A 26,007-nucleotide genomic window follows, 5' to 3' on the forward strand; every position below is an offset into this window, starting at 1 on the left:
GGGAATCACAGTTTATGCATTTTCAATCACGAAACTGCAAGATTAAATAGCATGTTAAATTAACTTATTTTTAAAGCTTGGTCTACTTTGCTACAAACATGCTTTTCAATCTGTACCCTTCAAATGACACAACCATCTATCTTCCAAGTTGTGATTGTGAATCAAAGGAATGTATCTGAAATTTTGTAGTGCCTCTTCATAATAAAGAGGGATCCCTACTGAGAGAACAGCATCATTATATAATTCTTATGAAATCTTTATGAATCTTGTGAATTCAAAAATTTAAATTTCTTAAATATAATTTTCTTAATTTTTTTGCCTGCTTGAGTTGGGCATATTTCCCTATTGACAGGTAGAAGGCAGTTTACAAACACTAATTGTCTAATGGATAATGTAGATTGTGGTTTTGCCATGACCTGGTCAAAAGTTAGATGGTCCATTTAAAAAATATTTGGGTGTCATAATGGCAGCTGCCTCTCAGCTCCAGTGATCCAAGTTTGATCCTGAAATCTGGTGCTGTCTGTGTGGAGTTTGTAATGTTCTCTCTGTGGCAATGTGGGTTTCCATTGGGCGCTCTGCTTTCCTGGCACATCCCAAGTGTATGCGGTTCACTGGCTACTGTAAATTATCCCTGGTGCAGGTGAGGGGTTGATGAGAATTGATGAGAAGGCGGGAGGATGAAAATACGATCAGTACAGGATTAGTGCGAGTAGGTGGTGGCCGCAATTCCTTTTCCATACTGTGTAACAATGACTATGATTCAGTGAAGCGAAAGGCATTTGTAATAGAATATGAAACAAGCAGCACAATCCCAGCCAAGGAGTACATTAGTCTGTGAGACAGCATACAAGATATGGTTCAATCAGTGTTATTCAAATGAAGGTGTAAAAGAGCTCCGGAGACTATTGGCTATGATGTCACAACAGCAAAGAAGAAAAGGCATGCAAAAGTACAGAATCAGACAGAGAGAGAGGGAAAAAAAAATGAAAACAACCAGCAGAATGAGACCCAACAGACAAGACGACACAGCAGGAAAAAACACTTCACAGTCGCCTGGATGGTGAGCCTCTGGCCAACAGACTGTGACTGTCATCTATGTTCAGCATTACTTCTTTGTACTGGATATAAATTTGCAAATAAATCTAGTATAGTTACAACTAATATGCCTGTACTTAGAGCAATTTATCCTAATCAAAAACAAATCTTGAGTTTAAAAAAATCTACGATTGGAAGGAATCTTACACTAACTTAACCTCATCGTTCCAGATTCCACATCGTTTATTGAAAACCGATCTTCTTACTCTTCTTTATATCCTTTATGATAATTATATTTCACCTTAGTCTGTATCTACATCACCCCTGAAAGGCTATTTTTTTTTTCCCTATGTTGAAGAATGGTGCAATGACACAATTCATTTCAACATCAATCTCTTTTTTCAGGTGCTGGCAAACTTCAGAACTCTTAATTTTATGTCACACTTACAGTTTTCTTCTTGACTGCTAACCTCAAATCTGGGTCAGACAAGGGCACACTCTCTTAAAAGTAACCAGAGGCAATCTCAGAATTTATATCTTCACATTAAGATCAGTCGACACTTGCAATGAACTTGAAAACAGATTACACAAACTTGGATTGCATTCTCTCTTCACTTAAAGATTACAAAGAAGTTTTTAAAACATGCTAGGGGTATGTATTAGGATGGTTAGAAAGAAATAATTTCTTTTGGCTTGGGAGTCTGATATCATTAAAAGTACACAGCCAGTCTTTCAAAATGGTTAAAAGATATTTCTATATGCAGATGGTCAACAACTAGGACACTCTGTTTCATTGGGCAATTAATTCTAGATGTGTTGTTAATCTTAAATTTGAGATTAATTAATTTTTTTAAAAATAGCATTTGGTCACAATATAGTCAGCCAGTTCTACAGATAAGTGGACACTCCATCAGTCAAACTTGGTGACCAAGCTACTGATCGATCTAATGTACAAAAATAGCTTTTCATTTGCTCGTTATTTTAAATAACCACTCTGCTGTCAGGAGGACCCACTTCTGTGGTTTGTTCCCCCTTCCAATTATTCACACATCACAAACAGGAGACAATTCATCCCATCAGGTAGAGTCATAGAATACTACAGCACAGAAACAAGCCCATCAGCCCATCTAGATGGCGCTAAACCACTGATCTGCCTTGTCAAATTGAACTGCACCTGGATCATAGCCCTCCATAACCCTTCCATCTGTGTAACTATCCAAATTTCTTCTACATGTTAAAATTGACCCTGCATCCACCACCTGCACTGGCAGTTCGTTCCACACGCTCACCACCCTCTGAGTGAAGAAGTTCACCTTCATCTTCCTCTTAAACACTTCACCTTTCATCCTTAAACCGTGACCTCTCGTTGTAATCCCATCCAACCTCAGTGGAAAAACCCTGCCTGCACTTACTCTACCTATACTCCTCATAATTTTGCATACGTCTATTAAATCTCCTCCCAAACTTCTATTTTCCAGGGAATAAAGTCCTAACCTATTCAAACTTTCCCTATAACTCAGGTCATCAGGTCCCAGTAACATCCTTGTAAGTTTTCTCTGTACTCTTTCAAGCTTATTTATATCTTTCCTGTAGGTAGGTGACCAAAACTGCACACAATACTCCAAATTAGGCCTCACTGACGTATTATATAATTTCAACATATAACGTCCCAACTCCTGTATTCAATGCATTGATTTATTGAAGCCAAACTGCTGAAAGCTTTCTTTACAACCCTATCAACCTGTGATGCCACTTTCAAGGAATTATGGATCAGTATTCCCAGATCCTTTTGTTCACCGCACTCCTCAGTGCCCTACTGCTCACTGTGTATGACCTATCCTGGTTGGTCCTCCCAAAGTACAAAACCTCACACTTGTCTGTACTAAATTCCATCAGTCCATTTTTCCAACTGGCTCAGACGCCACTGAGAGCTTTAATAGCCTTCCTCACTGTCCACTACACCTCCAATCTTGGTGTCATCCGCAAATTTCCTGATCCAATTAACCACATTCTCATCCAGATCTATTGATATAGATGATAAACAACAACAGAGCCAGCATCAATCCCTGCTGCACATCACTAATCACAAGCCTCCAGTTAGACAGGCAGCTGTCTACTATCACTCTCTGGTTTCTTCCGCGAAGCCAATGTCCAACCCAATTCACTATCTCATTTTGAATGCCAAGCGACTGAAACTTCTTGTGCAACCTCCTATGTGAGATCTTGTCAAAGGCCTTGCTAAAGTGCATGTAGTCATCATCCACTGCCTTACCTTCATCAACTTTCCTGGTAACTTCCTTGAAAAACTCTTAAGATCGATTAGACATGACTTAAGACACACAAAGCCATGTTGACTATCTCTAATCAGTCCTTGTCTATCCAAATACTTATTATCTGCAGTCCCTCAGAATACCTTTCAATAACCTTCCCACTACTGATGTCAGGCTCTCCAGCTTATAAATTCCTGGCTTATTCTTAAGAGCTTTCTTAAACAACAGAACATTAGCTATCCTTCAATCCTCCGGCACCTCACCTGTGACTAAGGATGTTTTAAATATCTCTGCTAGAGCCCCTACAAGTTCTGTACTAGCCTCCCACAGGATCAAAGGGAACACCTTGTCAGGCCCTGGTGATTTATAAATCCTAATTTACTTCAACACACCAAGCACCTTCTCCTCTGTAATCTGCAGAGGGGCCATGACCTCACTGCTCCATCACCACACCTCTGTAGACTCTGTGCCTGTCTCCCGAGTAAATACAGATGCAAAAAAATCCCACTTAAGATCTCCCAAATCTCTTTCCGTTCCACACATTGCCTACCACTCTGATCTTCCAGAGGACCAATTTTATTCTTTGCTAGCCTTTTGCTTTTAATATATCTATAGAAACCCTGAAGATTCTTCTTTACCTTGTCTGCTGGAGCAATTTCATGTTTTCTTTTAGCCCTCCTGATTTCCTTAAGTGATCGCTTGCATTTCTTATACTTCTCAAGTACCCTATTTGTTCCTGCATGCCGATATGTGCTATGCACCTCCTTTTTCTGAACCAGGGCCTGTATATCTCTCTAAAAAAAAACCAAACAAACAAGTTTCCCCAAATCTGTTATCCTTGCTTTTTATTCTGACAGGAACATAAAAATCCTGTATTCTTTAAATTTCACTTCTCAAGGCCTTCCACTTACCAAGTACTGCTTTGCCAGAAAACAACCTGTCCCAATCCACACTTGCCAGATCCTTTCTGATACTATCAAAATTGGCCTTTCTCCAATTTAGAATCTCATCCGGAGGACCAGACCTATCCATTTCCATAATTACCTTGAAACTAATGGCATTATGATCACTAGATACAAAGTATTCTCCTACACAAACTTTTGCTACTTACCCTGTCATATTCCCTAATAGGAGATCTAGCATCGCAATTTCTCTAGATAAGACTTCTACTAATCAAGGAAACTTTCCTGAACACATTTGACAGACTCTTTCCCATCTAGCCTTTTACAGTATGGGAGAGCCAGTCAATACGTGGGAAGTTAAAATCACCTACAATAACAACCTTATGTTTCTTGTAACAGTTTATGATCGCTCTATGAATTTGCTCCTCCAAATCCTGAAGACGGTTGGGTGGTCTATAAATATAATCTCACTTACATGGTCATATCTTTCTTATTCCTCAGTTCTATCCATAAAGCCTCACTAGACGAGCTCTCCAGTCTGTTCTGAGCACTGCTGTGTCATTTTCCCCGAATGGTAAAGACTCCACTCTATCACGTCTAAAACAACGGAACCCCAGAACAATGAGCTGCCAATCTTGTCCTTCCTGCAACCGATCCTCACTAATGGCTACAATGCCATAATTACACATGCTGATCCATGCGCTAAACTTATCTGCCTTTCTTACATTCTTCTTGCATTGAAATATATGTAGCTCAGAACATTAGTCCCACCATGCTTGACCTTTCAGATTCTTGACTTTGTATGTAGGCTTAATAGCATCCTTCTCTACAACCACAGCACTATCTATTCTGGCACTTTGGTTCCCATCTTCATGCAACTCCAGTTTAAACACGACCCCTATCCTCCCCCTGCCCCATATAACACTAGTACCCCCTTCCTACTAAGATATTAATTCCCCTTCAGTTCAGGAGGAAATCATCCCTTCTGTACAGGTCCCAACTTCCCTGGAAGAGAGACCAATGATCCAAAAATCTAAAGCCCTTCCCTCCTGCACCAACTCCTTAGCCGTATGATTTTCCTAATACTGGACTCGCTAGCTATCCTGAGATCACAACTCTGAAGGTCCTGCCCTTTAACTTTGCACCTAACACACTGACTTCACTTCGTAGGACCTCATCATCCATCCCACCATGTCACTGGAGGTGATGTGGACTTCAACCTCTGGCTTCTCACCATCCCTCTTAGGAAAGCTATGGACTTGATCCAAGATGTCCCTGACCCTGGCACCCAGGAGGCAACAAACCATCCGGGAATCTCATTCTCGTCCCTAAAACCTCCTCTGTGTTCCCCTAACCAACAAGTTCCCTGTGTCCTGCAGCTTAGGTGTAACTACCTTCCTGTATGTTCTGTCCGTCAACCCCTCAGCCTCCTGAATGATCCAGAGTTCATCCAGTTCCAGCTCCAACTCAACACAGTCTGTTAGAAGCTGCAGCTGGATGCACTTCTTGCAAGTGTAGTCGTCAGGGACACTAGAGGCCTCCCTGCCTTCCCATGTCCCGCAAAAAGGAGCATTTCACTAGCCTGTCTGGCATCCCCACTGCTCTAAATGTGCAATAAGAAAGGAAGAAAAATAAATAATGAGAAAAAACCTTCCTACAGCCTACACCTCTGTTCACTGAAGCCTCAATGAGTGAAAGACTCAACTCCCCTCTCCAACACTGGCCCACTCACAAAGTGGCCACTCCACCTAACCTAACTTTTTAAAAAATTATTGGTCCTTGCTAAGTGCCTAATTATGCACAATCCAATGTCTCCACGGGTACGGTGGCACACAAAATGTGCTGATCGCACCCACTGGCTTCCTTTAAACTCTCTCGCCCTCTAAGCAATCCAGTGTCTCCTCATGAACTGTGGCACACAAGATGCGCTGAATGACCCCACTCGCTTCTTTTAAACTTTCTCTCCCTCTATGCCAGGGGTTCCCAGACTTCTCTAAAAAAAACATGAACCCATGCCATTAACTGAGGAGTCTGTGGACCCCACGTTGGGAACTCCTGCGATCTAGCGGTCCTTCAGGACTATGGTGTGCAAAATGATCTATGCTAGTTCCCAGCAGAGTAATCCTATCAGCCCTACACCACTTTTTTCACTCCTTGTAACCTAATCCTGCTCACTTACCCATCAATTCCCTTTCATTCCTTTGTAACCCATCTGCACTGGGAAAATTTGCAGTCAACAACAATTTAGCAGTATACCTCTGGGATGTAGGAGGAAACCAGAGCACAGGGGGAATGTGTAAACTCCCCACAAATGGCACCAGAGTTCGGAATTGAACTGGGTTGCTTGAGCTGTGCAATTAATCCAATTTGCTGCGTGTCACAGACTCATCCCTTCACCAGTCACTGGTTGTTACAAGAGTGCCAATAAGTAATATTTTCCTTACTGTTTTTATGGAACATGGGCCAAAGGCAGCTTGGATATTGAACTTTGTCACAAATAACCATCATTTAATTGTGGATCAGTCACAAGGAACCAATTGTCTGCTGATATTTTTTTCAGACTCCAGATGGAGACCTGGTACTATAGGAGAAACAACTTTAAGCTTTAATGGGTAGACACTATAATCTTTCGAAATACATAAACTACCTTGGACTGTCTTTTATTTCTATGATTACTGCATTGTTAGTACCTTGTGAAGAATAACAGTGTAACAATTATATATAGAACATTCTGCCTTATTCACAGCCCCAATGCACACCTTTCCAGCAGCTTGTAGGCATGCAAGACATTCATCTTTGTTAGTTGCACAACAGTATTTTCACAAGAAAGCCAATGCACCTCTTAACAGGTCTTGACAAATACCAATCACTATACTTGCAGCTCTACTGCATTCAGATATGATTTTAATTTTAATATACAAAATCTACACCCAAATCTGTTTTGAGGCCACAAAATCACATTGGTATGCATCAAAAAATTTTAAGTTAAATACTGCACTTTCAAATAAGGATCACCAGAAACTGCGATATCAAAAAAAGTGCATTTTGTGTTACACCTTTAGTGTCATGCTTAAGCATTTCACAGTTCAAGAAGCAGTTTAAGCCCAGGGTTAAATTGGCCCAAAACGTCAACTGTTTATTCATTTCCATAAATGCTGCCTGACCTGCTGAGATCCTCCAGCAAATTGTGCATGTTGCTTTAAAGTACACTCTGATTCCAAAGCGTCAAGAGATTCCTTGGGCTTCAGAGACTCACAAGGCTTTTTCTTGACATGGTGCTATTCCAATGTACAATACAAATAGATGTATAAATTACAGAACAAAAGCTACCATGTTTAAAAATTAGGTACCTTCCGTACCCAGCAAGGCTCATAGAAAATACAGAGTTGCCAAATGATCCTTGATAAAAAAAAAGTTCACCATTCAGAATCTTAAACATTTCCTGTTCAAGGAAGAATGCACTACCAAAGCCTCTACTCCCATCTCACTAGCATTCCAAAACTTAACAATTCATCTTTTTAAAAAGGCAGGAAGAATAAAAAGAAGCCTCAAATTGAACAAAAACACAAATTAATATAGCAAAGAAATTTGTACAAGAATATTATTTAGCAATACTTAATTTCAATGATGAATCACACCAGTATAATTGGTTCTTGCAGGTCCTCTGATTCAAGATCCATCAAGAAGCCTGCTTTCTGTCTTGCGTTTGTATTGCTACAAAAACTGTGGACCTGTTATGAGTTGAGAACTACCACAAGACTCCAGGTCTTAGCTCCCTATGGGCAGTGCATCAAGTGGGGAAAGTGAACAATGCGAAATAACTGATTTTCACTCGTTACCTGTATACTCATCAAAGTTGACTCTTCCCCTCATTGTGTTCAGCACAGACTCGGGCTGCTCAAAGATTTCCTTCTGCATAAATGAGCTGAAATTGCCTAAAAGGAAAATCAGAGAGAAGGGGAAACATAAATTATGACATGATATCACTATGCACAGAGGGTTGGATGACACACTTCCAGGTCAACAGTTCTGGGATGTCAACACCAATGTAGATGGTATCAAAGGAGAATGACTGTTTTCACATTGGAAGAATTGAAAATTCTTAACTAAATACTGATTACTTCAAAGTTCAAAGAAAAATTATCAAAGTACACGTCAGCATATCATTTACTTGCTGGCATTTACAGTAGAACACAAGAAATATAATGGAATCAGTGAAAGACTACACATATCGACTGACAAGCAAACAATGTGCAAAAGACAACAAACTGCAAATACAAAAAATTAAATAATACTGAAAACATGAGTTATAGAATCCTTAAAAATGAATCCATATGCAGTGGAATCAGCTGAGTGCTGAGGTAAGTGAGGTTATCCACACAGGTTCAGGTGCCCAATAGTTGAAGAATAATAATTGTTCCGGAACCTGTTCCTAAATGTATGTATGATGCCCTGGTTAAGATTTCTACTGCTAGGCTGTGAGGTATTTTATTTTAGCAATGCATCCTGCTGGTAAGAGTGTTTTGGCTTCGGCTAAAAATAAGGAGCTATGTTGTCCAACTTAGGAATGTTGTGTCAGCCAATTGCAATTTTCTGCCCAGACGATGATTCGGGAAAGCTGGGTGGGATCAGATTTCTGAAGGATGGAGTCTTTTGGGTGAGAGCTGCTGAGCAGGCACAAGGGAAGATGCCACAGAATGCAAATGGAAGGAGAAACTCCGTTGTAAGAAGTGTTTTGTGCAGATGAATGGCTCCAAGGAGGAAGTGTCAATACTCCTGAGAGAGCCAGTTCATTCGAGATGGGTCTTCAAGGGAAGTTTGAGCTGTGGCTGGTGCCCTTCATGCAGAATGTGGGTTCAGCGCACGAGTAAAGCGAAACACCGGACTGCTACAGAAACGAGCTCCAACATTTATGTGCACATTGGACTAGTTTAACTGTAATAGGCTCTTTTATGTGTCTTTTTCTTTCTCTGTTGACTGGTTGAAATTTAGTAAATATACTTTATAATTTTACGCTGGTGTGCAAACTGCCATTTCTGGGCTACCGATAACTGTGTATGGGCAGTATTTACACAGCAGTTGCTCAGATTCAGGTTCCTTTATTCAGAACATCCCAATGTTCCTGTTTGGTTGAGCCCCAAGTCATTCCTACCGTAGACGTATATTGCTTATAAAAGACGGTCTTCTCACTGCTGAGTCACCAGACTGCTAGCAGAGTTAGCTAACGAGCCAAGCTGCTGTATGAGTCTCGGTGAGGGAGTTACTTATGCGCATGCAAATAGATTTTCCTCACATATAGCAAACTACCACAGGATCTCAAAATGCTTTGTTTGCCCAAATTTAGTTTCTTTTAAGTTAGTTACTCCTGATAAACATTGGAATATTTCTTTGACTGTTTTCTCCATCCCCTGTATTTTCCACTGAGAAGGTAGGTCATCAATTTTTACAGAATTCTGCTTCTAAATGAGTCATCTGGAAAAGTGAACATTCTTCAGAAATAAATTATGCTGTATTTGTACTTGCGTCCTCTGACTCCATGGATTTCCCCCGGGTAGCCCGACTTTCTTCCACTTCTCAAAGAAGTGTTAATTGACAGATTAACTAGTTACTGCACATTACTACTCGTGTTGATGGGTGGTAGAACAATTAGAGTGGAGTCGATAGACATGTTAGGGAAAACGGAATATTCTAACACACACATATATATACATATATACATACACACACACATATTTTATATATATATATAAATAAATAAAAGAACAGCAGAGGGGGAGAAGCTGTTCCTAAAACATTGAGTGCATGACTTCAGGCTCCTGTATCTTCTCCCTGATGTTAGTAATGAGGAGAGGGTATGTCCTGGATGGTGAGGGTCCTTAAGGATGAAGCCATCTTCCTGAGGGATCGCCTTTTGAAGATGTCTTCAATGGTGGGGAAGCTAGTGCCCATAATGCAGCTGGCTGAGTCTACAACCCTCTGCAGCTTTTTCTGATCTTGTCCAAATGTCTAATTCCTGTCTGTTTCCAACCACCTCCAAATGCAATTTTCATACAGTTAAGTACAGGATAAGATAAAGAGGCCAGTGAGATGTCTCCATCTACCTTGTCATGGCCCTTGCATCTTATTGTCCACATTACACTTTCTCTGTAACTGTAGCACTATTTCCTGCATTCTATGAGTGTGTTAGCGTTTTTCTTTGTGTACTGCCTTGATATAGTCATATTTGGAATAATCTATCAGGTTGGTGTGCAAACAGACTTTGTTATTGTACCCTGGTACATGTGACAATAAGAAACCAACTACCAATAAAATCCCCTCTGTTTCTTGATCAAGGAATTGTTCCTTGAAATTAACTCTCCAGAATACAACTAGCTACCTGCCCGACCATACCTTTCATGATTTGTTGCAGCTCCAGCTGCAGGGTTTGGATGGCTCGAGCTGGATGGTCCCCCGCTCTGCGATTGATCCTGTGAATGGAGAGATGCCCATCCACGACAGCTGCCACATCGTCATCCTCCAGGAAGATGACTCGGTTGGTATGTTCAATCACAGCACTGTTGGACACAAGTGTGATACAAAGAGAACAACACTGTAAATGTTAGTAGAATGTTACAATCTCGGTGGGTCACTCCTTCCACCTGGAAAGGCAGTTCAAGTCTTTTATTCTTACTTAACCTTTAATCAAAGAAACTTAGAGCAGCTGGTGTCAGTCATGCAGGCTGACAAAGAGCCACTGAAACCAACCCAGCTCCACGTTGACCAGCCGCAGACTTGCAGATTATGGCACATCAAGTGCTCATTCAGGTATTTTTTTTTATTTTTATATAATTTTATATTTTTATTTACAGACGACAGAAAGGCTCAAAGCTTTTCCTCTCAATATTTATTTTTTAACCCTCTATGTACAATCTTTCTAATCCTGCTTATTACCTTAAATCCATACCCTCTAAATATTGACTCCCTGCACAGGGAAATTGGAATTTTCTGTTCATCCAATATAATCTTCCATAATTTTATACAGTGATTAAACAAAGCTCAACCTCTTCTGTTCGAGGGAAAACAACTCCAGCCTTGCCAAATTTTCCTCACAACGAAAGCCCTGACAATATCCTTGTAACTTTCTCCAAAAGATCTCTCCAGCATTATTGTACTGTGATTGACCAAAAGGGGAAAAAGAACAGATCCAAATGTAAACACAAGAGATTCTGCAGATGCTGGAAATCCAGAGCAACACACACAAAATGCTGGAAGAGTTCTGCAACCCGGGTTGCATCTATGGGGAAGAAGAAGAAATAGTTGATATTTTGGGCCGGGACCCTTCATCATGTCTTGCAGCTGCCCTATATACAATATAAGAGCCCGAGATGTCCACTGATCCAATAATTAAGGAAACTGAACTTACCTGGCATCTGATGCAAAGTAGTACTCAACAGCTTTTTCCTCCATTGGAAACAGGCAGGTGGTGCTGTCTGCACGAGGTAGGCTGCAGCTGCTCTTATCTTTGGCTGTAAAATGCAGAGCATGAAGTCAACAACTTGTGCATGTAATAATTTATCTAAGACTGCTACCTTACAGAAAATAAGAACCAGCAGAGCATGAAGTCAACACTTGTGCACATAATAGACTGCCACCTTACAGAAAATAGAAACCATGCAGCAATCCCCTGTAACATTTCAATGCAAGTCCACAATTTATTATATAAAGAGATCAAATCACTAATTTAGCCAAAATTAAAATTTGGGGTTTTGAAAAACAATAAACTATAGTCGCTGGGAAATCTACAATCGAAACAGAAAATGTGGGAATACTCAGCAGGTCAAGCAGCTCCAGTAGAGAGTTACCATCTCAGGTCAACGATGCTTCATTGCAGCTAGAAAAGCAAGGGAACAATTGTGCTGGAGGGCAAGGGAGGAATTGAGTGCAATAGGGTAGAGACCAAAACTGATGAGGAAACACAACGTCTTGGGAGCTATCTAGTTAACATATGAAGGTGATCATTAGGGAGGGTGGTAAAAAGCACACTGGAACTTGTAAAATGATGAACAAAGCAGATGCTGGGATTCTGAAACAAAAGAGAATGCTCGGAAGAAATAGGAGAAACAAAGGACTGCTGCTGTGAGCTATCAACTAAGATGCCTAATCTGATAACCTCACAATTTGAAGCAACAAGAAGCACTTCACTGGAGTCCTCATGGATTATTGTATCATCTAACGTATAGTCTTTTGGGCAAGTATATTTGCCCACTTTAAAATGCAGATTAGAGTAAAATCTCAGGATTCCATTGCAGTATAGACCCCAAATTGGGTTCAGGTCTATAGAGAGGCATGAACCAATTGTTTTTCTAATTCAGAAGCAAGTACACTGAGATGATGAAATCACCTTTTTTTTACATAAACCCTTTATCACCTGACTTCTTTAGGACTACAAAGAGTCCCCACATGACGCTTCAGATGGACACTAAAGGTCCAACAGCAACAATCATGAAAAACTGTTGGTATTTTATGAAGAACAGCAAGCTCCTTATGTGCCTTTGCCCAAAAGCTTCGCTCTACCAAAAGAAACAGCTGGTTTGATCTTTGTCTTTTGCCATTTGTGAAAATTTCACCTGTATGCATATCAGATCATTTCATTTGACAGTCATTGGCTATGTAGGACATTGGGCATCATTTTTCATTGAAATATGAAACTTGTTTAAATTTTGGTTGTCTTGTCCTTTTAATAGCTGTTAATCATTAAGAAAACACCCCAAAGGAAATTTCTTTAATTTCTGTTCATGATTTGGAAGCATCTATCTGGATTTTAGCTATGCCATACAGTTTGTGCTGACCTGTGGTGTAGTGGTATTAGCACCGGACTTTGGGCAAGTGTTCCTAGGTGAATCCGGCCAGTTCCTTGCACGCTTTCCATCCGTGCAGGGTTGAGCATCAGCTAGCAATTCGGCCTCGTAAACAAAACAGAAAATACTGAAGAAGCTGCAAGGTTGCTGCCTGCTGCGCCACAAGACACAGATAAGAATAACTATAGAGTTTGTAGTCTGCAAGATTTGTAATGATGATAAAAACGATTTTAATTGACTAAATCAATTAAAATATTCACCTGTATTGAAAATGCATTTTTGTTATAAATATCTAAAGTCTTAAATGTTAGAGGGGATGATGCACAGATGTTTTCAGAACCAGTCCCGTTTGTGGACCATTTACTGCTTGTATTCATTTTCCCTGGTATGCATAACTGTAGGAGAAAGAAACTGGCAATCTAAACTTATCCCACAGCTGAATGAGACTTAAAGCAAACCCCATTCTCTCCAGGTATTTTAACCACTAACAAGAATGCCAGAAGTGTGAAGAGAGAAGAGAGAAAAATCCTGAGCAACACACACAAAATGCTGGAGGAACTCAGCAGGTCAAGTAGCATCTATGGAGGGGAATAAACAGTCGATGATCAGGACCTTATGGAGAGTCTCAGCCAAAAACATAACAGTTTATTCTTCTCCACAGATGCCACCTGACCTACTGAGTTCCTTCGACACATTGAGTGTGTTGCTCTGGATTTCCAACATTTGCAGTTTCTCGTGTTCATGACATGCAAAATCTTGGACACCAAAGACAAGGCTGATACCTCAGTTTTAGTTGTACATTACCAAAGATTGGTGCTGCTTTCCTTGAGATAAACTACACTGAAGTGCCACAGATAAAATGTGTGTGAGAGACATTGTTTTTAATGTCTGAATAAATATTCTGCATAGAGTATATACATTTCTGCATACGTCAATATATAAAACTCTGCAGAAATTGTAAATCTATAAATCTAAGAATAAATATAAAAAGTAGTCTCTACTTACAGGAAAGTGGCGTCAACTACTGAATGACTGCTGAATATGCAAATTCTAATTGTTAACTTTCTCAAGCTCAAAGTCACAGCATAAACAATGCTGAACTATGTTATGCAACAGTACCAGCTGGATGATGAGCAATTTAATCTCCAGCAAGTGAAAAATCAATTGCCAGGAATCTGATACAAATATAGAAACTACTGGAAGCACTTTTAAGAGCCAGGTAGCTTGATCTGAGTGTTTCCACAGGCTTTCCCGTTTTAATATTCACTGCTTAGTCCCATTTTTAAGGACTCGTACAGGAAAGCAGCACCAGCACCAATCACCAATTTATCAATTAACCCTTCCACTTCATTGCCAGGTTTAGCACCATTCCAAGATATAAAAAAAACTCAGCCAAAATTCAATACCATTGCTTTCAGATTCTTCAGATTTGTCATCCATTTTAAAATTAGCTGGAAATATAAAATCAACAAAAGTAAAATACTAAAAGCAAAAGACCACCAATTAGTGCATCTGATTCTTCACAGTTGAGTATCTGTTTGGCTCAGGGCATTCAGAGGCAACAGAAGTAAAACTCAAACACGAGGAAATCTGAAGATGCTGGAATTTCAAGCAACACACATAAAAGCTGCTGGTGAACGCAGCAGGCCAGGCAGCATCTCTTGGAAGAGGTACAGTTGACGTTTCGGGCCAAGCCCCTTCGTCAGGACAAACTAAAAGAAGAGCTAGTAAGAGATTTGGCTTTGTAAAACTCCATACTCAAGCACAAAGCAGCTGGACGCTGATCTGTGTGAGGGGAGGAAATAAGATTTGAACAATCATTTGCCTTTTGCCATTACAGATTAAGCAATCCGTTTTTTTTTAAATGTAGTGATCAACAGAATAGCGCTAATTTACTTCACCTAAAATATCCTGGATTGTTTGATTTCTGCAGAGAATTTTTGAAGTTGAAAACTAGCAAGAAGCCTCATATCATCCATCCATTCCCGCAACTTGGTTACATCTAGATCTATCTGACCATGGCAGGTTTCACAATGAAGGCTTTCACTTGTTTGCGTTTGCAACCTTTTTAAAAATAACTCTAAGTTGACATTTTGTTTTAAGGCGTGTTGATGTTGTTTTCACATCTAGTATAATTTTTATGTGAAATATTTGATAAATTCTAAAATGTAGCGACCTGAATATTTTCCCCATTATGTACTTGGAACTATTTGCACTAAGCAGTTCCCACCCAAATAACCTTCAGAATCAAATGCAGATTCACAACACCACCCAGCCTTTTGACGTTGTATGTAATTTGAACATCTAATTTGCATTTCTGTTGTCCCCTACCTGAGGTTGTCTGTACCTTCTTGGATTCATGAAGAGGTACATTTCCTAAATTTCTGCATGGGAGTTGTTATTCATTGGAACTTATTCACTAACTGTCCACAGGCTATTTGATGCTTATCATTTAAGAACAAAAGAAACAGCAGGAATAGGTTGCTGCTGCACGTGTACACTCTGCCCATCAATTAGATCATGGCTAATTGTTTTTTTTACTTTCTTGCAATAACTCTCTCCATACTTTAAAATTCTAAAACCTATTGATCTCTGCCTTGAATTTAAACAGTCACTGAGCCTTCATAATCCTCTTGAACACAGAATTAAAAGTCACCATCATCTTCAGTAAATGAATTTCTTCTCCTTCCCCTTATTTGAGAATTGTTAACCCTGTTTTTAACTATCCCACCCAGGGGAAATATGATTCTTAAATCTATCTTGGCAAGCTCACTAAAAATTTCATATGCTTCAGTAAGTTTGGGTCCACTCTGTTTGATATCTCCTTAAAGGACAGACCCTTCATACAATCAATCAACTTGTGAACTAAAGATAAAGATTAGCTTTGTCACATGTACATCAAAGCATACAGTGAAATGCAATGTTTGCGTCAACGACCAACACAGTTCGAGAATGTGCTGAGGGCAGTGTCCAAGTGTCGCCAAGCTTCCAGCGCCTACAAGGAATGCCCAAAAATTACTAACCTTAATCCTTGGAATGTGGGAGGAAACTGGAGCACCCAGAGGAAAGCCACACAATCATGGGGAGAACATGCAAATTCCTTACAGCAGTGGGATTTGAACCCTGATCACTGTTATTGTAAAGTGTTACACTAACCACGACACTACTGTGCCGGCCACTGTCGAAAGCACACCTTTCTAAATGCAACATATCCACCAAGTCCCCTCTATCCATTCTACTGGTTACAATTTCCTTAATCAAACATATTTTCCCTTTCATTAATTCATGCTGATTCTGTCCAATTCTACTTTCTAAGAATTCTTATCGTTTCTTCAAGACATCAAGCTAATTGTCTGTCGTTATCAGTTTTCTTTCTCCTTTCTTAAATTGTGGGTTCATATGTGCTACCTTCCAACCTGTGAGAACTACTCTAAAGTCTGCAAAATGACAGAGTGAATTCTGCATCTCGAAATCCACCTCTCACAACCCTGGGCTGCAGATTATCGGGTCCTGAGAAATCCCTGCCTTTCAGTTCCATCATTTTTTTCTTGTTTTTCCAACTCTTCATTCGCCAGGTTCAAGAACAGTTACTACCCCTCAACCACCAGGCTCTTGAATTAAAGGGGATAACTACACTCACTTGCACCATTGCTGAAATGTTTCTACAACCAATGATCTCACTTTAAGGACTCTACCTCATGTTGTCATCACTTATTGCTACTTATCTATATTTGCACTTGCACAGTTTGGTGTCTTCTGCACTTTGGTTGATCTTTCGTTGATCCTGTTATAGTTACTACTTTATGGGTTTGCTGAATATGCCCTCAAAAAATGAATCTCGGGGTTGCATAACGTGACATATATATACTTTGATAATAAATTTACATTGAATTTTGAACTCTAGACTCTCAAGGATTTCTGCACATTATCCATAAAGATGACTCAAAGTACTTGTCTAATTTCTTTGTCATTTCTCTATTCCACAATATAATTTCACTTGCAGATATTAAGAGATTCACATTAACTTTTACTAATCTCTTTTTAAATATAGGTTTTTATGCTTCCTTGGTAGACTATTCCTGTATTCTACTTTCCCCTTCCTTATCAATTTCCTGACCCTCCTTAGCAGTGTTCAGATATTTTTCTAATCCTCAAACTTTCTGCTCTTTTTGGCAACACTAAGCTTTTGCCTTTGATCTAATTCTGTATTTATTCTCTCGTTAGCTATGGCTGGACCACATTTCCTGCTGGGATTTTAAGCCTCAAGGAACATTTTTATTGCTTTAAACTAGGTTTTAATTTTTAAATGTTAGCCACTGTGTTTATTTTCATACCTTTGAATGTACTTTTTATAACCAGTTCATACTTCATGCCTTTATTAAATGTCAAGATTTACAATTCCAGTTTCTACTGAACTAAGTAGTGCCCAATCTTCAAATAACTTTCTGTCATGTTATAATCACTCTTTTACTATCTTTAACTACATAATATTAAATTTTTATCATTGCACAATGTCAGGTCTAAAATATCCTGTTCTTTGTTGGATCCAAATGCAATGGTACAGAAAATCATCTCTTATCAAAATCATCTCTTATCTAAATCATAAATCCATCCTCCATACAATTACTGTTAAATTGGTTTGCTCAGTCAAGATATAGAGTAAAGTCCTCCCCTGATTATTGTATCACCTTTGTTACATGCACCTTTAAGTTTCTCCTTTACTTTACACCTTTAATAACTGCAACTGTTTCTAGCCCGCATGTAAAAATCCAATCTCTTTGTTTCTTATCTGTCACTGTCTCCACTACAGTACTTGATTTTCCAAGCTGCAAGAACACAAGACATAGGAGCAGAATTTGGCCATTTGGCCCATCAAGTCTGCTCCTCCATTCCAACATTGATGATTTATTATCCCTCTCATCACCATTTTCCTGCCTTCACCCCATAACCTTTAATGCCCTTAGTAATCAAGAAACTATCAACTTCCACTTTAAACATATCGAATGACATTGCCTCCACAGATGTTTGTGGCAATGAATTCTACAGATTCACCACCCTATGACTAAAGAAATTCCTCATCTTTGAAATAATAAATTAGTTGCAACCTCTGGCTTATGTCCAGATACCAGTGGGCATCGCAGTAATGTTAGTGGTTAGTGCAACACTATTACAGCTCGGGGCATCAAAGTGCACAGTTCAATCCCAGCATGCTCTGAAAGGAGTTTGTACGCCCTCTCCGTGGAATGCGTGGGTTTTCCTTGGGTGCTCTGGTTCCCACCCCACCCCCCCCAACAGTCTAAAGGTGCACTGGGTAGGTTAATTAGTCATTGTAAATTGTCCTGTGATTAGGTTAGGAGGTTGTTGGGTGGCGTGGTTCAAAGGGCTGTAAGGGCCCGTATCTTTAAATAAAATAAGGTCACTGAAGTTTAGTCATCAGTGAGTGGCTAGCTTAGATACATGATCTGTCAACCCAATACAAAATGTTAATCTGTGGCCAATGAATTATCAACCCACAGGGGCTGGAAAGGAAATCAACAAACTGCTTACAGGCCAACACTGCGTAATGAAGGCTCAACATACGACCTGGACTTGCTGTAATATTACTGAATTTGAAAGTACAATGTCTGAATTAGTTTCCTCTGTCTTCTCACTTTTACTAATTGCTATTCCTTCCTAGCAATTGTGTGTTTTTGATGTCATTCATTACAATGCTGTGCAGGTATGGTAACCATAGAGCCATCTATATGCATTTCCAATTTATGGACAAAACTGATTTAAGCACTTCTGCATAAAAAAAATGGAAGTGATTAGTTACCAGGAGATATCTTGTACAAACTGGTACTGACTTACATCCAGTTCATTACGCGGAACATACCGAAGCTAGGGAGACACCAAGGAAGTTAAAAAAAACTTTGATTAACGTGAATCTCAAATGAGGGACTTCCTACAGTCTGCAGCTCTACAGGATGTCAGAACAAAAGGCACGCACAGAACAAGGTGATGGAAGTTTCTTACCTGAGCGATACAGTACAGGTATGTGGTCGGTTGAAAGTCGATGCTCACTTCGCACACCTATAAGTAGAGGGCCCCCACGCCTTGAGAGATGAAACACATTAACATTAATGTTCTTGGTATTTCTGAGAACAAAAAACTCTTGAGCCTGTTCTAATATTCATAGCTGATATAAACAGCACAAAGTAGCCAAAGTGGTTCAAGCAGTGAGAAACTGCAGGCCTGGTCCAAGTTTACCCGGCTTTGCAATAGACACTCTTAGTATAAGGAATAACAGAGGAACTAACACATCTTCAATTCAGGTAGAACTAACTTCACAATCTAATAAGAAACATGCACAGTACCTAGGCAGTTTCTAGGGTAGGTTGCATGGTCGGTACAACACTGTGGGCCGAAGGGCCTGTAACATGCTGTAGATTTCTATGTTTTTATGGTCACCATATTATAAGGATGTGGCAGGCAGACTGTTAAGTAGTGTTAAGAGCATAGTTCCCTCTAAGCTATGCGCGTGTGCGCACGTACACATACGTTTTTCAACCAGCACACAAAGGAAATTAACGTGCGCTCAAAAGGTTAGTTACCTAAAATAATGCAGTAATTAACAATTATACTTATTGAAAATAATCTTTTAGCTAACTGTTTCTGTTAACTAGTTGGTCAGTTTTTCAATTATCACATGCACGTCACTAATTTACGTCACCGCACCTATCCTGTTCTGGCTTGTACAGCTGCAACACGCTGGCAGCCATATTTGGTGGACAGTGTTCATATCGTAAAGTTTACAAAGATCTGTTTCAAATCCTGTAGATAGCTTACTAAGTTTTTATTTTTTAAAAATTGATTCACTATGTCGAATTCAAAAGAAGCGTCATGGATTAAGGTTAATTATCGAATCTAAAATATATGTAGGAGGAAGCATTGGAAAGGAAGAAAGTATAGTACTTAGGAAATTTCTAACTTGCAAATATCTAAAAAAATGTATTCTTGATAAATTATATTTGTTAGATAGTTGTTCAAAAGACATAAGGGAACCATCTAAAAATAAATCCAAAAACCGTAAAATACCCTTAGTCTTCCAAGTTTGAAAAGCGCGATCCGTAAAAGAGGGAGGAAAAAATGTTACCTAAAATAGGAATCGCTAACCCAAATTGATTAAGATGAAAAAATTTTCTGAATTGAAACCAAATACGCAAAGCATATTTAACTATCGGGTTAGACACCTGCTTAAGGCATTTCGAATCAAAAGGGAGAGAGGAACCTAAAATAGAGCCAAGTGTATAGCCCTGAACAGATTGTAGTTCCAATGCTACCCATTTAGGAATAGATAGTATATCCTGGTCAAGTAACCAAAATTTCATATGTCGAATATTAATTGCCCAATAATAGAATCTAAAGTTAGGTAATGCTAAACCTCCATCTCTCTTAGCCTTCTGTAAATGTATTTTACCCAGTCTCGGATTTTTATTCTGCCAAATAAATGAAGAAATCTTAGAGTCAACTTTATCAAAGAAAGATTTTGGAACAAAAATTGGTAATGCCTGAAACACATATAAAAATTTTGGCAAAAAAAACATCTTAACTGCATTAATACGACCAATCAAAGTTAAATATAAAGGAAACCATTTAGATGAAAGTTGAGTAATATGGTCTATTAATGGTAGAAAGTTAATCTTAAATAAATCTTTATATTTACAAGTAATTTTAATCCCAAGATAAGAAAAATAGTTATCAATCAATTTAAATGGAAATTTATAATATAAGGGAAGATGTTTATTAATCGGAAAGAGTTCACTCTTACTAAGATTTTCGATAATTAACCTTAATCCATGTCAGAAAGGTGCATCGGCTATGATTTATAATATTATTATGAAACTTAGGAAAGCTCCATTTGATAAGATTAGGGTAGATTGGGAACAGGAATTGGGGCTTACCATTTCTGTGGATGATTGGGGGCAGATTTTACAATTAGTTAATACTTCCTCTATTTGCGCTAAACATTCCCTAATTCAATTTAAAGTTGTTCATAGAGCACATATGTCCAAAGATAAGTTAGCGCGTTTTTACTTGCATATTAATCCTTTTTGTGATAGATGTTCGGGGCAGATAGCGTCTTTAACTCATATGTTTTGGTCTTGCCCTACTTTGGAAACTTTTTGGAGAGACATTTTTAATATTATTTCTAAGGTATTAAATATAGATATCTCTCCTCACCCTATTACTGCTATCTTTGGACTACCTAAAATTTCTAGTAATCTTTCCCCTTCAGCCCGTAGAATGATTGCATTTCTTACTTTAATGGCGAAAAGATGTATTTTACAACATTGGAAAGAGCTTAATGCTCCCACTACCTTTTTTTGGTTCTCCCAGACGATATTATGTTTGAATCTGGAGAAAATTAGAAGTAACCTTTATGATTCTTCATTTAAATTTGAACAGATTTGGGGATCTTTTATTCGATATTTTCATTTAATGTAATATACACCCTTCTTGTTTTTTTTTCACTGTTTTTAATGGAGGTCGGGATTGAGGACGTGATTTTAAGTTTAACTCTGTTTGGTTTCAAGTTAGCCCATTGCTTTGCTTTGCTTTTAGTTAGTTGCACGGTGGGTTTTTTTTGGGGGTTTTTTTTTTCTTTTTTTCTATCGATATATATATAAAATTTAGTATACTATTATGTTATCGTGGTTTCTTATGTTTAATTTACATTGTTTGTAGTATTTTTTTTCGGTATTGATACCTTCTGTAATTTTATTATATTTTAACATTGTATTAATGTTTATATGGCTTACCTTTTGGTATACTTATTCAATAAAAAGATTTAAAAAGAAAGAATTCAAAAGAAGCGAAGAGCATGAAGCGCAAAAGAACTGCAAATTTGTTTAAAGTTGAATGGCTTAAGAAAATAGCAGAAACTGCGACACTGAAAGCTCATGAGGTCATGAACATTCAGCTACGAGAAATATTTATGTATGATTCGGAAACTGGAGTTATCTGTTTGTATTGTCGTGATGCGAAAGATGCTGGAGAATTTGCTAGTGGAAAGAAGTAGGATTATATTTGGAAACTTGACTTTTTGAAGCATCATTTGGCAAGTAAATTGCATTTGGACGGTGTACAAAAGCTCAGCCAACAGAATCCGTCATTACGCGTTACAGGATGAGGTACGAGAATGGTCAGCTTTTGATTTCTCCGCAATTGCGGATTGTGACTTCACACTTAGCGATGAACAAGTTAATGCCTTATGTCTAAAATATCATGATTTTCTAGCTGAAAATACTGTAACAGTTAGACAGTTTAATGATTTCAAATTTTCCGTGCAAGAAAAAATTAAATCCAAACTGATTTCAAACTTTGCTCAAATGGTGGCATTTGTACTTCAAAATGAAGAGTTTTGTGACCTTGCTCAGTTGATGGACATTAGGGGAACCTTTTTTGCATCTAGTGCGGACTGTGAGCGAGGTTTTAGCCGAATGAATCAACTCAAAAACAAGCTGAGAAACCATTTAGGTGAATGTCATTTGGATATGTTAATGAGAATCAAAAGCTATCAATCGGATGGAAGTTCTATTAGTCTACATAGAGTTTACAAAGAATGGGTAAATGCCAAAGACAGGAAAGAGAAAAAATAACTGAGTGACTTAAATATGTATGTTATTTTGTTGTTATTCTGTGCAGTTTTATGTCAATTATTTTGTAAACCTACATAAACTGTGCCACGTGTGCATTCAGTGCACACATACTTTTGCCACAGGAAAAAAATTTGCACAACATAATATTTTTGCGCACACTGACTACTAAAAACTAGAGGGAACATTGGTTAAGAGATACTACTACTATTACTACGTCAACTCAGGCCTAGGGGGCCGGCGTCGGGCACCATGACGGACCAGGTTAGGAGATCCACCAGGATATTGGTTCAAATAGAGGGTTTTACTTACAAGAACAGATAAGACAACAATGTTTGTTCTTAATGGAGTGAGAGAATCTGAGGAATGACCTTTCAGATGTTTACCAAATTATGGACAGGATAGATACAGCTTTTTCCAAGGGCAGGCTAGTTCTAAGGGGGCAGAGGTTTCAGGTGAGAGGACAGAAATTTAAAAGGCAAGCTTTTCCCACGTAGAGGGTGGTAAGTACATGGAACAAGTTACCACAGGAGGTGGCAGACACAGATACATTTACATTTGGAAGAAATTCGGCCAGGTACTTAGGAAATGGATAGACCAGGGGTTCCCAACCTTTTTTATGCTGTGGACCCCTCCCAAGGGGTCCGTGACCCCAGGTTGAGAACCCCTGCAATTGAGGGATACAGGTCTGATGTAGGGAAGTGAGGTTGCCGTAGACAGACACCACAGTTGGCATGGACAGGTTGGGCCAAAAGGCTTGTTTCTCCACTGTACAGCTCCAAGTAGAGAAAGGATGTTCACCATTAATATGAAAATGCATGAACAATATAAACAAAACACCAATTGCACTGCAAATCATTGCTCAACAAGAGATACAAAGGCACTGCATTTCCAGTATTTTAGGATTACCTGCTACATATTATTTCAGTACTTCTGAGGCAAAATACCATGTGAACTTAATTTATACTGGACAAAGAAAATCCAAGTGACATAATTAGCTAAAGTAGATCCCCCAGCCTCCTGGACAGTTGGCTTGGGACTTCAAATAATTCCAGCAACATTTAGATGTATTCTGTTAACTTTTAATTAAGTGCAGATAAAAAGTAGTCTACTAATGGATAGCTTTAACTGGAATCTCACTGTTGACCTTTTGACCTTGAAGAGAGCCTCTGAGCAAAGAGTTCGTCCAAACAAAGGCTCCTTTATTGTTTCCTTGATAATTGAGTACAGATATGCTTGTCAAGGTTTAATTAGAAAATTGACTTTCATAGAAAATTGTGACTAGATGACTGCCTCAAGTAAAGATTTAAAGTTGATGAATGCAAGAAAAAGTTTTATTCTCAGATATCAAGAGCTAAATAAAAAAAACAGAAGGAAAATGAAGGAAAATCTTGAAAGTACATGGATCAAACATTAAATCTTGGAATAATAATTTAAATCAATTCACTTGTATAAATTCGAAGAGACAAAAAAAATCTCCAAAACAAAAACTTGAGAGAGTGCCTTTTTCACTAATAAAAAATCCTAATCCATGTTAAACCAAACCATAACTGCTGCTGCATTTCCACAGCTAAATTATTCACTTATTATTGTGATAATTATGTTGGTAAATTACCTAATCTTTAAATTAAATGGCTATTGTTAATATTCTATGTTAAACTGCACCAAGTTTACTCTTTGGTAGCCTTAGTGAGCTAAGTGTTGCTCTCAGCTTTTTCCCTTGACAATCCTCCTCCCTTTTCCTAATGCTAGTGCATTCCCCACCGAGTGAATGTTGAACTGATGTTGTAGTCCTCCTGGCCAAAGTACAGCATGTGTCTCATTTAATTTAAATAAGACTCAAGTAATATAACACAAAAGACAAATTATATTTAAGATTAAAATTGCAGACATGCATAAACCCAAACTATTTTCTGACAAAATAAATCCCAAATCACAAACATCTCAGTCAAAAGTAAATGCGGTTCAATAATAAGGTGCATAGGAAACATTTTCCCCCAACACTTCATCTCAGAAGTGTAATTTTTTTTATTGTCTCTTCAAATTTTGTCTTTTTAGTTAGTTTTCATCCTAGTGCTCTCAATCCATGTCAGATTTACTTACAAATCTTTATGTCCATTGTTTCACTTCTGTAGTGCTGCCAGCTACATCATTTGAAATGCAAATATCCAGACCTTCATCACCTCAGGGCCCAAACATGTTACTGAATGACATTAACATAATGAACATATTTCAGTTCCTACTGCTCAGAAAAGAAATTATAACATTTTCAGCATGTCCCAGTGGTGCCTTTCTCATAAAAAATTGTAACTGCTAACCTATAATGTTGGCAATGTCTCCTTTTTTTGCTTTGCCAAGCCTCAGCGAGAAGCACACTATATCTATAGAATAAAAAAAATCACTGACACGTCGTGAAATTTGCTGTTTTGCGGCAGCACCACAGTGCAATATACAAGGATACTGCAAATTTCAATAAACACACACACACAAACACGTGTTAAGTAACTAGTGCAAAAAGAGAGCAAAAGTAGTGAGGATCATGGGTCAATTCATTATCTGTTCAGACAGCTTACATACCTGGTGCAGACAGCTTCACCTGGATAATGGACACTCTTCAATACCAGAGCAAAAGCTCCCTCCTGTTGAACAAAACACAAGCTTAAGCAGGGAATGAAAAAACAATGTGGCATCTAATTTAATCAAACGTAAACAGCAACTTGAATCCCTCACATTTCCCTCTGTTATTCCAAGTTTGAATAATGTTACACCCCAAAGGGTGAAACTGAAAACATGATCTAAATCATGAAAATATCAAGCTTTGCCAAGAGAATTTTGGGTGGTGCTGCATTCGATAAGTTCTACACAAAGTGTGCTTTGTGTTCCGGGTATACAAAACACTGAAGTCAAATATATTGAGTACATGGGAAATCTCGTCAAACAATATTATAACATAAAGCTTTCAATTTAATCACAAATCTTATTGTGTTAGTTCAAATAACAGATATTTGATAAGGGTCATATTATCAATAAGCATTGCTGCTTTGGACTTATAATTTACATCCAATAGTAATCACTGGCATATGTCATCAAATTCGTTAACATAGCAGCAGCAATACAACGCAATACATGATAGTAAATGAGAAAAGTAAATTAATTATAGTAAGTATATATGTGTATTAAATGTATATGTATTAAATAGTTAAATTTAAAATAGTGCAAAAACATTAATAGTAAAAGTGAGGTAGTGTTCATGGGTTCAATGTCCATTTAGGAATCAGATGGCAGAAGGGAAGAAGTTGTTCCTGAATTGCTGAGCATGTGCCTT

General features: G+C 38.4%; 1 protein-coding gene across 1 annotated transcript in view; it reads right to left on the minus strand.

Moving 5' to 3' along the window:
* Nucleotides 1–26,007, minus strand: part of LOC134351018 (glutamine--fructose-6-phosphate aminotransferase [isomerizing] 1-like) — a 104,971-nt gene that overhangs the window by 34,333 nt on the left and 44,631 nt on the right. The window contains exons 7-12 of the mRNA XM_063056985.1: nucleotides 25,260–25,321; nucleotides 19,060–19,139; nucleotides 14,451–14,495; nucleotides 11,610–11,712; nucleotides 10,598–10,761; nucleotides 8,047–8,142 (exon numbers count right to left, since the gene is read on the minus strand). Of these exons, the coding sequence (XP_062913055.1) occupies nucleotides 8,047–8,142; nucleotides 10,598–10,761; nucleotides 11,610–11,712; nucleotides 14,451–14,495; nucleotides 19,060–19,139; nucleotides 25,260–25,321 (550 nt within the window). The remainder of the gene's footprint in view (nucleotides 1–8,046; nucleotides 8,143–10,597; nucleotides 10,762–11,609; nucleotides 11,713–14,450; nucleotides 14,496–19,059; nucleotides 19,140–25,259; nucleotides 25,322–26,007) is intronic.

The sequence above is a fragment of the Mobula hypostoma genome, chromosome 8 (assembly GCF_963921235.1).
Source record: "Mobula hypostoma chromosome 8, sMobHyp1.1, whole genome shotgun sequence".
Taxonomy (NCBI): domain Eukaryota; kingdom Metazoa; phylum Chordata; class Chondrichthyes; order Myliobatiformes; family Myliobatidae; genus Mobula; species Mobula hypostoma.